The sequence below is a fragment of the Dysidea avara genome, chromosome 10, assembly GCF_963678975.1.
Source record: "Dysidea avara chromosome 10, odDysAvar1.4, whole genome shotgun sequence".
In the NCBI taxonomy this organism is placed as follows: domain Eukaryota; kingdom Metazoa; phylum Porifera; class Demospongiae; order Dictyoceratida; family Dysideidae; genus Dysidea; species Dysidea avara.
The window spans coordinates 2,439,703-2,454,356 of record NC_089281.1 but is presented as its reverse complement, the minus strand read 5'-3'; the positions used below and the strand labels follow the sequence as shown (position 1 = coordinate 2,454,356).

The 14,654-nt window shown below is 37.2% G+C and overlaps 1 protein-coding gene across 2 annotated transcripts in view; it reads left to right on the top strand.

The window, feature by feature from the left end:
• Positions 1 to 14,654, top strand: part of LOC136236897 (inositol 1,4,5-trisphosphate receptor type 2-like) — a 62,733-nt gene that overhangs the window by 11,235 nt on the left and 36,844 nt on the right. For both annotated transcript variants that reach the window (XM_066027126.1, XM_066027128.1), the window contains exons 4-23: positions 4,083 to 4,125; positions 4,184 to 4,270; positions 4,320 to 4,397; positions 5,232 to 5,312; positions 5,356 to 5,468; positions 5,516 to 5,606; positions 5,651 to 5,750; positions 5,807 to 5,908; positions 6,831 to 6,928; positions 8,267 to 8,344; positions 8,397 to 8,469; positions 8,523 to 8,605; positions 8,662 to 8,739; positions 8,794 to 8,841; positions 9,332 to 9,471; positions 9,533 to 9,598; positions 9,653 to 9,775; positions 9,878 to 9,944; positions 14,448 to 14,517; positions 14,590 to 14,627. In XM_066027126.1, coding sequence (XP_065883198.1) covers positions 4,083 to 4,125; positions 4,184 to 4,270; positions 4,320 to 4,397; positions 5,232 to 5,312; positions 5,356 to 5,468; positions 5,516 to 5,606; positions 5,651 to 5,750; positions 5,807 to 5,908; positions 6,831 to 6,928; positions 8,267 to 8,344; positions 8,397 to 8,469; positions 8,523 to 8,605; positions 8,662 to 8,739; positions 8,794 to 8,841; positions 9,332 to 9,471; positions 9,533 to 9,598; positions 9,653 to 9,775; positions 9,878 to 9,944; positions 14,448 to 14,517; positions 14,590 to 14,627 — 1,657 coding nt within the window. The remainder of the gene's footprint in view (positions 1 to 4,082; positions 4,126 to 4,183; positions 4,271 to 4,319; positions 4,398 to 5,231; positions 5,313 to 5,355; positions 5,469 to 5,515; positions 5,607 to 5,650; positions 5,751 to 5,806; positions 5,909 to 6,830; positions 6,929 to 8,266; positions 8,345 to 8,396; positions 8,470 to 8,522; positions 8,606 to 8,661; positions 8,740 to 8,793; positions 8,842 to 9,331; positions 9,472 to 9,532; positions 9,599 to 9,652; positions 9,776 to 9,877; positions 9,945 to 14,447; positions 14,518 to 14,589; positions 14,628 to 14,654) is intronic.

Below are 14,654 nucleotides of genomic sequence, written 5' to 3'. Positions count from 1 at the left end.
TGTTGAAATATTAATTGTTTGATAAATACTGTGTAAGCGCATTACGAATTGTGTTTGCTGCCGGACTTCGATTCACTTGTGGCATGTGAGTTTGTTTACCATCTTGTTGTTCGGGTACTTCCCATACAGACTCAAAGTGGTCCCCATATATTTCACATATGTTGTGCAGGGTCACACAGGTGGCCGTAACATTTGGCACATTCTCTACTTGAAAGTCCATCCTTTTAAGCATACACCTCCACCGTCCTTTCAGCCTACCAAAAGCATTTTCAACAACCATCCTAGCCCTGCTCTGACGGTAATTGAATCGTCTTTGCAAGGGGGGTGTCTGTGAAGTAACAGCATATGGCTTCATTAACCATGGCAACAGTGGGTATGCTGGGTCCCCAAGAATCAACAGAGGTACCTAATAATACATGTTTCTTACATACATTATTACTAACAAATGTTTCTTACATATGCACATGAACACGCACTATTTATGTACAAGCTTTACCTGCACTCCATTAATCAGTTTGTTCCAGCTTGGTAACAAAGTTCCCTCCATCCCCTTGCGATAAATAGAAGAGTTGGAAAATACCCTGGCATCATGTACTTTACCCGGCCACCCAACATAAACATCCATGAACAATCCTCGAAAGTCCACAAGGTCTTGCATTATAATAGAGTAAAAACCTTTTCTGTTGTAATAATCTGAAGGGTTTTCTACAGGACAAATAATAGGGATATGTGTTCCATCAATGGCACCAGCTACTTGTGGAAAGCCCCACCGAACTTCAAAACCATCAACCACTTCACGAAGCCTACTGTCCTGCGGAATACTAACATACCGTGATAATAGCTGTTTAGTGACTACTTCACAAGTTTCCAGCACAATTTCCCCAACGGTAGATCTTCCTAATCCAAAAAGTGATGCAAGTGTACGATATTCCACATTAGTTGCTAGTTTCCATACGGTAACAGCCACCCTCTCTTCTACACTCACTGGAGACCTCATATTTGTGGTTTGTTTTTGTAGGTGAGGTCGAAGTTCATTGCATAGAATAGTGAAAGTGTCCCTAGTCATTCTTAAATTTTCCTTCCACCAATGACGTCCGAGTCTGCCAGACAGAGCATCACAAAACATGTCTCTGCCTCTTGGTAAACACCAGAGACTTCGCTGGACTCGTCCATACTGACTTGAAAGGAACTGTAAAATTATTTTCCTACAGTACGTAAAAGGCCGGCTAACTACGTGCCCATCTAAAAACGTACGTGCTTACCGTCTTCTTCTTTGATAACGACGCTTTGCCAGTTCCCTTTCTCTCCTGCTAACAACAAGTTTTCTCGCAACGGCCACCGACTTCCTCTCACGCTCTTTCTGGTGCCTTCGACGCTCCCTCCGAAATCTGTGCATCTTAATGTAACTTGTCCACACAAGAATAAATGCTATTAGTAAGAACCACTCCATCATCAAGTCGCTATCACCAAGGGTTATTACCCGTGGCTTATTGGCGCAAATGACTACTAATAGCCGTTTAATTATCTGTACACTATGTCCGGAAATTCTTTTGGTCTGATACAAAGCGCATTACGTGTTGATGCGTGTGAACGTGTTTAATTCGAATGGAATGCGAATCTCCTCAATGCGCTTTGAATGCGGTTTTTAATTCGAATTCGTGTGGACATGCCTTATGGCATCAAGGTCCCTCTGCAATACTAAAGTGTCTTCATTTGAATAAATTGGTCTAAAAATAAGTATATCATCAGCGTAGAGTTGTATCTGAGAGTTCACTAGACCTGGTAGTTCGTTAATAAAACAAGTAAATAGTAAAGGGCCAAGTACTGTACCTTGCGGTACGCCAGAGATAACTTCACACTGCTCACTAGTTACACCACAAGGTGTAACTAGTGAGCAGTGTGAAGAGGGCCGCATATAGTGAGCAGAGGGCCGCATGCCTAGCATATATATGTTGAAGCCATTCAAGGGACAACCCACCAGTGGTTATGTGGGTTGTCCCTTGAATGGCTTCAAAACCCCGCTAGCACCACGATCGATACCTGTGTATAAAACAATGGTGAATGTAAGTTTGTCTTTTCACCTATTAGGTGAGTTCAGCCAAGTGGTGTTATAACATAGCCACTCAGATATATATGCTAGTGCCCTCAGGCTTGCGGCCCTCTGGTTTAGGCATATATATCAGGAAAATCTGTTGTGGCCATGGCTATGTACTACTTTAACACTGGGAATGACTTATCACATATTGCACTGTTAATGAGATATACATACTGCCTTAACAAGGTATATATTCTCATGACTTTATGGAATTGATTTTTGTTGTGTAGGCAGTGAGTAAGAAGGTGGCTGGCAGTCATTAGATATCTGTAGCTAGCACTGTGTTTGCTCAGTAATGAATATTTTACATTAATATTATAACAATTAAAATGAAACATTCAGTACCTCTGCAATATGTATATTATTGTTTCATAGTGTAGACCATTGTATCTTCGCTCAGGTGTTTCTGTATCTTGCTGTGTATTCAAACTATTCTGCATAGTTCTCTTCTTCTTCATGCATTCCTAGGTCACCATCATCAGTACATATCACAGTGTTTCTAGCATTATCATAAATGATTCATCTCATCCATGCACTAAAGTGTTCACTGAACACACATCACAGTGGAATATAGTTTCAGTATCAATACCAAATTATAAGACTAAGCTACAGTGGTCAGTTCCAGGTGTTTCTCACATTAAGGTTCAGCATAAATTCTTAGTGGACAAAAGTACACCACTCTCTCCTGTCTGGCTGCTATCCTATCTGATTTAGAGAGTAAACTTGCTGACAAGCCAGGTGAATTGTCTGCCTTGAAGGTCACAAAGTGAACTATGAGGAGAGATTTCAATGAAAGGTACCAGATTGAGAATGTACAGGCTTTGATGAACAAGGCTGTACTTTTAGATCCCATAGGTTTAAAAATTTTCCTCATTTGTTGGATATGCAATCTAAACAAAGTGTTTCACTTACCTTACAAAAGAAATGATTCTAATTTACAAGGGACTGTCAACAGACTCAACACCAGAAGATGATGATATTAAGTTTGTTGACAGTTGTCAAACTAAAGGACCACCTGCTTAAAAGAACAAAAGTTCATCCACTGAGAAAGTTATGTCCCTTGACATCCATTCTGTCAATTGTGTTGACCAGTTATTGCCACTCTAGACTTCAGTATTTTCACTATTTTGACAGTATTTATTGTAACTTTTCATTCTTGTGACCACTTACCAGCAATCAAGCAAGTTGTTGTAACCAGTAGTCCAGGACCAACCAGTGTAGTGTAGTGTTTTGAATGGCTCCAGTTTTTTGACTTGTAACTGTAGTGTAATAGTGTTCTCAGATGTTAGAAATATTATGACAATCAATCCTGGGTGTACGTCACAGTGTAAAAGAAGCCGTAGTGGCAGTAATCAGTTATTTTAATCAATATTACCACTCACTTTGTTTATTGATGGATTCTGGTTACTGTATTCTAATCCTGTTTGATGAGTGGTAAACATGCGATCTCATGATGAAAAGAAAAAAAACACAGCAGAGTATAGGACTTTATAAATGTGTGACTTAATATGTTCTACTGTGTCACAAAGGAAACACTATTATCAGCACTAGGAATTATCTAATACCTGCCATGGCCAATCATTGAACACTAGGCTGAGTAACATGACTACTTGAACTAACTTTCTATATAACTACTGGAAATCACTCCATATTATAGATGCACAACTTGTCACTGTGCAATTAACTTTCGACGTATTTTTAAAAGCTTTATTACACGCAGAACAGTTATCCTTGCCCTCAGGCAGTAGTATCACCAGGTAGCCCTTGAGGCACTAGTCACGTTGTACTGAGTGTGGATGACATCACTAGTTGTACAGTGATGTTATGAGTGGTGATGCAGAAAGTGCACAACTTATATGGTCCCTTATATTGGTCACTTTACTATTCAAGTTTCCGGTAATCAAATGCTACTGTATAGGATTGACTGAGAGTTATAATGTCTGGTTTGTTATAGTATATGCACTTTATACAACTTGCTATATTATAGACATTCAAGAAACTATACAGCAAAGCATCTTCAAGATGCTAAGGTATTTGATAGCAGTATGACTGACTATTAGAAAATTACACTTTATCTGTTCTTTGTAGAGAGATGCTGAGGTTGAAAGGAAAAATAATGAAAGACTGCAGGAAGATTTGAAAGGCTCAGTTGTCGTGTATGATTCTGTTATTCAGGTATGTTATCTAGCTTTGTTGGAGCTACTGTCACTAACACAACTGTTAGCTCTTACACATGCACAGCGACAAGTTTTTGGGAGTCAACACAGTACAGACATCATGGACAGAGGAGTCCAACATGAGGGTAATGGTGTTAGTTAAGTGTTAACATTAAAATGTGCTTCATTATCACATTATATGACAATTGTTATCTATTTGTACTGTGTTTTCACCACTGAAAACGAAGCCTATATGTTGCAATAGAGAAGTTCCATATATCCTAATAAAGCAATCAGGTTATTGTACGGGTATCAAGACACAGTAGTTTTGTTATGTAGCTGGATATTGTAATGGTGTATTTGTAATATAGTTTGGTACATCGAGCCTTCAGATAATCACTACTGGTCATCAAGGACTTGTACAGTCCGAGAGTAAAACAGTCTGAGAGTAAAACAGTCTGAGAGTAAAAATAAAATTAAAAAATATATGTGACCGGATTTGCGAAAAGGGGTCTTCCACACACATCCAATTTACCAACTTTGACGACTCATAACTACAGATTGGAAAATGCTATTGACTTACATTTTGGTCAGTAGTGAGCACCAACATAGCTCAGTAGGTGGAGAAATTTTCTCATTAATCCATTACTTGAGCATGTAGTTATGATCTTCTGAAGTCATTGAATCGGATGTGTGTGGAAGACCCCTTTTCGCAAATCCGGTCACATATATAAATAAATCCAGAGCAAGCATGGGCAAAGCATATGAGTAGTACATGAAGCAATATGACAGATGTTATTGGAGGTGCTCTATATACAAATGTGAACTACATAGGGATGGAAACAAAAGCACCGTCATATGACAGTACATGATCTTGTAGAAATTCAACAAATAACATGAGACTAACTATAGGATTCTTGTTCTTTATATTTGGTATGCTTAAGTATGTGATATTTAGTTATGAAATGTTTTTTTTACAGATCAGTTTATTTGATCATGACTCTGAGAAGTGTTCATTCAAAATTTTGCCCCGATATAAGTTAAAATCGCTAGAAGACCAGGTATTATATCATAGTACATTTCTTTATAATAACAATTTTAAAGGTCATGATGGGTGATGCAATAATGCTTGCCAGTGAAAAAATAAAAGGATTGTTTCTTCACACAAGTAATCAAAAATTTGAAAAGTGGATTAGTGTGTATAAGAATTTAACATGGTAAGTTAGTGCTTTGATCTCTCTCAGTCTTCATACCATTTCAACAGTTTTGAAATGAATGCCTCAGCCAAAAATGTATCAGTATTCACCATACTACCTCACTGTTCTGCAGTATCAGACGACCGACGTCTTGTGAAGGTATTAAGAGGTTTAGTGATCTTAAAGTAGCAAGTTTCTTATAGGGAGGTAGCATCTTCCAGTTGTACCATCATGAGAGTCAGAGATACATTGTTGCAGAAGGATCATTTGCCAATGAGCCAGATGAATGTGTGACAAAGCAAGGTGATGACATCCAATGCACATCAAACCTTAAGTTCTTTTATGTAAACATCATACAGTACACTTGAGGGAGAGGAAATCAAAACATGGAAAGCTAAAGGATTCTTCAACTTCCTCAATCACTTACTGGCAAATTGAAAGTGATAAGGACCCCACCAGTGGTGAGACATTATTATTGTACTTTGTGTGGGAGTATAAAAGTGCTGAAGCACACTGTATTTTCGCTAAAGCACTGTATCTAGTACAATTTGGTCATAAAACACACAAATAGCATCATTTTGGCTACTTCTGGTAATTTAAAATGTTACGCATGTGATCAGCAGTGCTGTATTTTCCTTTCAGTGCTGTATGAAAATAATAGCACTCGTATTAGTTTGATCTTTGCCCATAGACACTTACCAATTGTCTGATGGCTGAAAACCAGTCTCCACACAAAGACGACTAGAAAGCAGTTAAAGCACCACCACGCTTGTGCAATATGGAAGAAATAGCACTCTGGCATGGTCCCAAGTTCAGTACAGCACTCAGTGAATATTAGTCTCTCGCTCACACCCTTGTGCTATATTTTCCATATTGCACTCACAGCAGTGCTCATTATCTCCCAACCCTAGCACTTACTAAAATGTATGAATGCAACAATGTACAGAGTTAAGATTTGTACAATCCTGTTCTCCATGCCTAGAGGTAAGCCATTGCTTGATAAGTTTTTTCTTGTATCACCTTTCTTTACCATAGACGAAGATTAAATTAGTGAAGAAAGATTGATAGTGTACTGTCTCTTTGACGTGACATAAATAATTCCCTATAACTTATGTTCCATGGGTCTGCTGTGATGAAACAAAGATTTTAACTCCTCTTGAGTAGCTCAATAAGATAATATCTATGTTTTTGTCATTAGTCCCTTTCTTCACAAAAAAAAAACAACGTTTTTTAAAATAATATGTGTGCATGTATTTGAACAATGCTTTATAAACTTGAGCAGGGTTTTGCAGATCTGGTCAGATATAAACTTACCACATGATATGGAACAGAGTATATGGTTATTAGGTAGCAAGCAAAATGTTATTCTCATGCAACCGTTAGGTGAAGTGATCAGTTGGAAAGATCGTTGCAGGATAAAGCATCTGCCTACCAAAATGTATTTAGCAGTTGTCCATGAGGATAACTCATCTCGTGTTTTGGTAAGTACACTAGAAATGAACTATTTATTGTATAGCCTTATGTGTGTAAGTGTGTGAGTACATACTCATATGGTACTACTGCCCAAGTGCAACGTTGCACTCGCTCGCACGCACAATTTTGATCGAGATTTTTTAAAAAATTCTAATTAAGGGGAAAATTGTACGTGTGAGCAAATGCGATGTTGCACTTGGGCAGTACCATATATGTATCTATGTTAATATGTAGCTGATGTGTGTATGTACTGTATGTTAAATTTGCTCTCAACAGTTTTCTTTAATCTGAGTTTCTTGTTGTAGAATCATATTTCCCTTGTATCTATTGTCATTATATTATTAGGCAATTTTTTTGTTTTATTTTGAAACCGGGCGTGTTGTATTGGTGTGGGAAAATTGTATGCCTATAATATTGAATGTATGCTTGTTAAACAATAAAATTATGTTTTAAACAGCCGGTGTAACAGAAATGAAAGATTGTATACAGTTGACCCTCGGTTATCCGAACCCCAATGTTGCCAGCAAAGTGTTGATAAATGAATTGTACTGATATATACAGAGCACTGTTTAAATTTTCTAATTGAACATACACTTATACTCAAAATACTCTAATAGAACAATCGTTTCAAATTTTGGATAAATGAGGGTACAGATCAATGAGGGTCGGATAGCTGAAGGTCTACTTTAGATGCTGTTTGGTTTGTTAGTTGGGCATGACCAGTTCTGAATTAATTTTTTGTGAGCATCTTTCTTCACAGGCTCTGTTGGCTTTTTATTTGTAGGAAAACAATACTACTTGTCTCGTAGCTTACCAGAATTTAACATGTTCTGTTAACGTATTTACAAAACTGAAGAGCAACCTTAAATAAAGAAAATTTGTGTCAGAAAACATGGTAGACTAACTGTGAAATGGTCACTTCTGTGAGTTTTGTGGAAAATTCATTCATCAATAGATTCCAATTGCAGTGTATTTGTAGCAGTAGGCTGCATATAGCATTTAGACCATTTCAACTTAATTAGCTGTTTCATGGGCCCAACCAACCCACTTTTTCCATAGATTAAAAATAATATTTTTATTAGTGAAAAGTCAAACTAAAACCCCTATAAACACTGAGCACAATCCTCATGCTGTTACCCACAAATATCTTCTCAAAACCTGAGCTGCAAACAACCTGCCATCTGTCGAGACCTCGCTCCTTACATGCCTTTTGTGCCAAGTGATTTCTGTTAACATTTTTATATGCCGACCTGCCAACCCTATACTCCTGAGATTTTTGCCTGTGCACTGACTAATCAAGTTGAAGTGGCCTCATATATAATGTATGTATACAACTGCAATTGTAGGTCAAACTTAAACATAAAGAACCTGATCCAAACAAAAGTGACGTTGACATTGTATTCCGATTGCATTCTGTTACTAAGGTATGATGTCATATCACTGCACCATAAATGTTAGTCAGAGTGACACACACAGGATATAGCTGGGATTCAGTTTAAGTCTTCAGCAATGATATACCACCCTTACACTAAATGCTGGCTGGGATGTGGTAAGAAAAATGTTGGTCAGTTATTTTGTATATACTTAATTTGTATACTATAGTGTGGGGTTATAGTTCTAGAGGAGATGATGAATTGGATGCACAAGAGTTGTGCATTAAGAGTAATGCTTTTACCATAGAACAGGTTGAATTCTTTTAGTTATTTAACATTATTGTAAATACCGAATACTATTGTTATAGCTTGATGCAAAGCTGGTAAACAAATTCAACCATGCTGCTGGATTTGTACCTGTCATTAAATCCTATCTTTTCAGTAAGGTAATGGGAAACTGAAATTTGTGCATTTGCTTATTTAGCTATAAATAAATGTAGCTAACCTCACCAAATGACATCAGTACAAGAGACACCATGTTTTGTAAGGTATGTAATGGTAGTAAGTACATTGTATCATGCTATAAGACATTTTGTTTGAGAATTGCATAAGATTTTATCAACTTCACGAAGTTTTTATTGTTATAACTAATGTAGGATTCTGATGTGCATATACAGATTATACTTTAAATTTCCAATAATTCTTTGTAGTAATTTATTTTGAGAAATACAGTAATCTTTTTTGGAACTCCCCAACAAACACAAAAATATTGAGATACTATAATAGAGCAGTCACAAGCACTTAGGTGACTGTTTTATAAGGGAGGTTGATTTCTCAGTCAGCTTATAAAGGCTGCACCATTTTTCACAGCCTGGCTGTTTTATGTGGATATATATTACATTAATTACTTATCATTCTCTATATAATTTTCTACCACGTAAAAGTTGCTGTCATTTATGTTGTGTTAATCCATTCATATGTCAATGTAGAAAACTATACATGCTCTTAAGGACACAATTATTTTGCATGAATTTTTAGGCTCTTAAGGAAATGTCTATTTGGGTGCTAAATGCTCACCCAACAATGAAACACCATCAGAAACTCTTAAGAAATTTAATGATTCCTGACATGATTGTCAAAGTATTACAAGTATACGATCCATCATCAAGTGTCCATGAGTGAGTACCCATCATTACTGTCTACAAGCAAACAACCACTTGACTCCTTTTGTGTTTAAAGGCGCTATGCAGATGTTTTCCGGACTTGCTATGAAGTTTTAGAAGTCTATTTGAAAGGGAAGAGTAGGTAAGTATTATTATGTCGTGCGAATTGATATGCATGTACACATTTACACTGTAGCAAAAATGTGCATTATCTTGCAATGCGTGAGGACTACATGGCTTGCTTTCGTAACCATGCAATAGATTCAAAGTTGTATTTACATGCTGGACGAACATTGTTGGAACTGATTAGAGATAATGAGTGAGTGAATGTATTTGTGTTTGTGTGTGCATGTGTGTGTGGTTGCTGGCTGTGTGTATAGTATGTGTAGATGTGTTCATTAGAATCTGTCGTACTCTGCAGAGTAATTCTCCTGTCGCATAACACTAAAGAAATTGGTGGTATCATTCAGAGTCTGGTGGATTCAAAGGTTAGTCAATGAGTTTTTAAACCAGGCGCATTCCCACAGCTGGCTGTGGGCGCTTGCCTGGTTTACTGACATTGTTTTTCGTAAAAATGTGTGTGTGTGTGTGTGTGTGTGTGTGTGTGTGTGTGTGTGTGTGTGTGTGTGTGTGTGTGTGTGTGTGTGTGTGTGTGTGTGTGTGTGTGTGTGTGTGTGTGTGTGTGTGTGTGTGTGTGTGTGTGTGTGTGTGTGTATCTATCTAATCTATCTATCTATCTATCTATCTATCTATCTATCTATCTATCTATGTATTGATCTATCTGTCTATCTATCTACCTATGCTTGTCCGTATACACCCACATGAGCAAATCCTTTTAGTGGTAAAAGCAATCAACCTATGAAAATTAAACACTAAATGTAAGCTTGAGCATAGGCAAGGTTTGCACTGAGGCAGTTTCTTTTTGCTGGTTTGAAATATAGGTGTAGCGACTTTCTATAGACTTTGTGAACTACCTTCCCATTGAGCTCTTCATGTATTTAACTACCAAAAAGCACCATAGCAGGCCTCTTAGGTTATTAGGAAATGCATAACTCTTCAACTCAAAAAAGGGGCATGTCCCTACATACACGGACGAAAATGAAGGGTAGCCTTTAGGTTTTATAGAGAGAATTTGCAGAAAAAAACACTATGGACAAACTATAAAACAGTTGAGAAGATACTTCAGTGCCTAATAAGTTGTTGAAAGCGGTTTGTTCAAAATGAACTTCCTTAGCAATGCAGAACTTGTTATGCTTCCACTGTGTAAGTTAATCTATTAGAATGTGCCGCCAATAGGGCTACAATCATGGATTTTTAGTATTCGAGTACACTTTAAGCTTCCTTGCTACAGTACATGAATGCCAACTATTGATAGTGATCACATTCACCACAAACATACCTAGGAATGCTTTAATTCACTTTGAACAACCCAACTGAGCTGATAGAGAATTTCTGCTTACATTGACCAGTCTAGAAGATTGTAAAAACATCATGACAGCACTGGTTTATCTATGTGACACAATGGGGTACCATTTCAGTTCACTTGTCTCATATTACCAGTGAACTCCACCACACTGTGCTTCCAAAGACAAAGTATACTACAACAGTTGCATCAGCAGGCAATGATTATTCAGCATCAAGTGTCAGTCTCAAGTGTTTATTAGATAGATCTGGAGGCAAATTCCATACAGCTATCACTCTTACTATAACTATGATACACTTACCTGATAGGCAATTCTCCATTTAATAAATATGGTAATTGGTAATCTACAAGTTTAGTTTTAGATGTTAGACTTAATTAAAACACGTGGCACTTATTTTTAATGAAGATTCACTATACATGCATTTGCAATAGTTAAACTTTGTTGCCAAAGTGGATAGAATAATAATTGTGACCGGATTTCACATAACAAGGCTTCCACACACACAAAATCAAACTTACGTTTTTACCAGAAATGGATTGCTGGCCTAATACACTATCATATTCCACACTGTACTTCCTTCAGGACTGGCAAGTCTGGTTTCTGTGGCAGCTTTCTTCCAACCCTGTCAAAGCCACGAGTGGGAGATTGGTGCCATGAATGGGCATGGCTTTGTGATAATGGTGTGTAGTGAGCTGGGACTTCACAGAGAGCTCGCCAATAGTGTTCTCAGTCAATTTGGAGTGATTTGAGGGCCATGGAGGGCCATGGAGAGCCCAAACTTGGCCTCTGGATTCCAATCGTCTTCTTGCTTCATTTTATACCCCTATATTAAGCCCACCCACCGCCCCCACCCTATTACTACCACCTGTGATATTATTACCCGCTCGAGAAAAGCAGGGCTAATTTTGGGTATCAGAAATGTATACACCCACTCAGTGATAGCTAGTAAATAGATGCATACTTGGTGCAAATTTTGTTTGCACAGCTGTAGGCACTGGGAAGTTATTACACAATGATTACTTAAAATTGCCATATCTCCTAACGAAGCTTTGTGCGTCGAAGCCGGATTTTGTCAAATTCAGTCACAATTAGTGATTTATAGACAATGTTAATGCAGTATTCCCATGTATGGCTGCCATGCCAGAGCATATTCTGATCCCCAAACAAAGCCTGGGCAAATCCCTGAGTGTAGCTATGCCATGAATTCAACTTTCTAATTTTATTAAGTGTGACTACAACTAGTAAAAATATGTGGCCTCAATACATATTAGTAATTACTAACAGCAGCAAAAAGGGTGATGTGGTTGAGAAGAAAATAGTATAGTGGCGTAGCCCCCAAAATTAACCAAATCGTGCACTTTTTCATAAAAGTATGAAACTTTCCACATAATTAATATTTCTCATATTTTTTGATATAGTGCCATCTCAAATTTGACCTTTTGTGACCTTTATAGTCATTTTTGCCCAGAAATTTGATCATTTTGTCTTTATCTCCCTGAGGCATTAATTGACATGCTAAAACATGGTACTAAAGTAAAGATCTTGTTTTCTTTTTTATTTATTTATTTTATTTATTAAGGCTTTATAACACAATGTAGGACACCTGGTCCTACAGCCTGTTTAAAGTTGTTACAGAAAGTATGTTTGAAAAGGTGGAGAAAGGAGAAAAAATTCATGACTGGACCTGGAAAGCCTCAAACCTGCAGCCATCCGATTAACGCTTGAACGCTTACAGGAGTCTGCCAGGCGGTCAAGATGTTACTGTTGAACGAAACAACTTGGTTTTTATTTGAAGTAAATAGGTAATTCTGTTTTGAAGTTATGATTGTTTTTATTATCTCCGAAATTCTCTGAGTTTACCTGCCCTTGGGGTGTACATTACCCATGGGGAGATAAATTATCTCAAAATTCATGAATAATATAAATGATCATAACTTCGGAATGAAATCACCTCAAATAAAAATTAAGTTGTTTCGTTCAACAAGATCTTTATATTAGTACCATGTTTAATGAGTTAATTAATGCCTCAGGGAGATAAAAACAGAAATGATCAAATTTCTAGGCAAAAATGGCCATAAAGGTCACCAAAGGTCAAATCTGTGATGGTACTATATCAAAAAAATTATGTCATGGGAAGTACTACTTACATGGAAAATTTCATGCTTTTATGAAAAAGTGCACAATTTTTGCATTGTGCTACTATCATACAGTATGGTAGTACTGTATATTAGGGATCATGCAGTTTTGGGCTTTCTTACCCAAAAATATTACCCTTAAAGCAACCTCAAATTTCCTTCATAACAGCTTGGCAGTATTGGTTAGGCATAGCCAAGCCCAAAAATGCCTTCAGAGTGACCCCAAACCCTTTCAACAAGTTTCTAAGGAATTTTAAAAATTTTCTATTTAACAGAGTTTTATTCTGACTAACTAACTAACTGATGCCTTCAGCCAAGCATAACTCGACAATGAGTAAGGCTACAGGCTTGATGTTTTCACTGTTCAACATCGTTTCATCCCGAGACATGTTTTTTGCCAACTACAGTACATACAATACACGTATCATGGACTTACCTTTGTCCTCTTTTGTGTTCCAGTTCTTTTCGCTGACAACACAAGGTGTAGATTTGCGATAGCATGATACGGCTTCCCTCTGGCTGTGTCATGCTTTTCGCCCGCATTTCTGTAGCGACTGGATTCATTGCAAGGAAGTTTCTTGTACTGTTCTTCATTTGTACACGCTGTGCAATGAGCGGAGCATAGCTACAAATGAAACGTAATGGCCACCTCACTTTTCAGTGTGTAATTGATTATTGGGGTGTTTGTTTGGACACAAAACTATTTTATGGAATGCCTGGCACCATTTTTTCTTTTAATGTGGTACACGTGGATTCAGTAGTCATAATTGTGTTATTAAAAAAGTAAACAAACAAGTAGAAGGAAAAATTAGGAATTTTAAGCTGGGTTAGGGATCAAAGAGCAAAAAAGCAGGGAAACAAGGCAACAGCTGAAAGTTGTGAAACAAGGAAGGTTGCCTATACCTGACCATGACTGAATTAGGGATTACATGTCTACTAGTATATCTGCAGGTATAGGAAACCTTCCTTGTTTCACAACTTTCAGCTGTTTCCTTGTTTCCCTGCTTTTTTGCTCTTTGATCCCTAACCCAGCTTAAAATTCCTAATTTTTTAAAAGAACAGTTACTGTTTAAAAGGCCTAAATAGTAACATACACAATTTTTTTGCTGTAGGACTTTTTCTAGTAGGCAGATAATAGGTAGACTGTAGCTACAATTACCATACCTTAAAATGGAGAGTTCTTTTAAAAGTCTGAATCCATCCTTACAAGGGCACTGCTGAACTCAACTGTATACTCCATTAATACTGCCAATTCACCATGATGGATATCAGCTGGGTTCTGGTTCTTTGGTCTGTGTATATATGCATTGGCAGGAATGATTCTGTTATTATGAGTACTAAAGCTGCACTAAATTGTGTCTCATTTCAAGTACTGTAAATTAACACTGTTGTTAATTATTGTTATCAAATTACTACGGTGTGTTTTTTGCAGTATTCTTTCTCCTTTTTCTATTTGTCTACCTTGAGTGTTTGTGATGGTCGCCCACTCCCCAGAAACCAAGGTATTTATGGATCAGTGTTAAATACTTTATGTTAATTGTTGATTTACTGTTCCACAATTTTATTTTTTATAGATATTGTCACTGAAATGCTAGTGAAGCAACATGGACAGGTAAAGTTGTGCACAGTGACAAGTGGT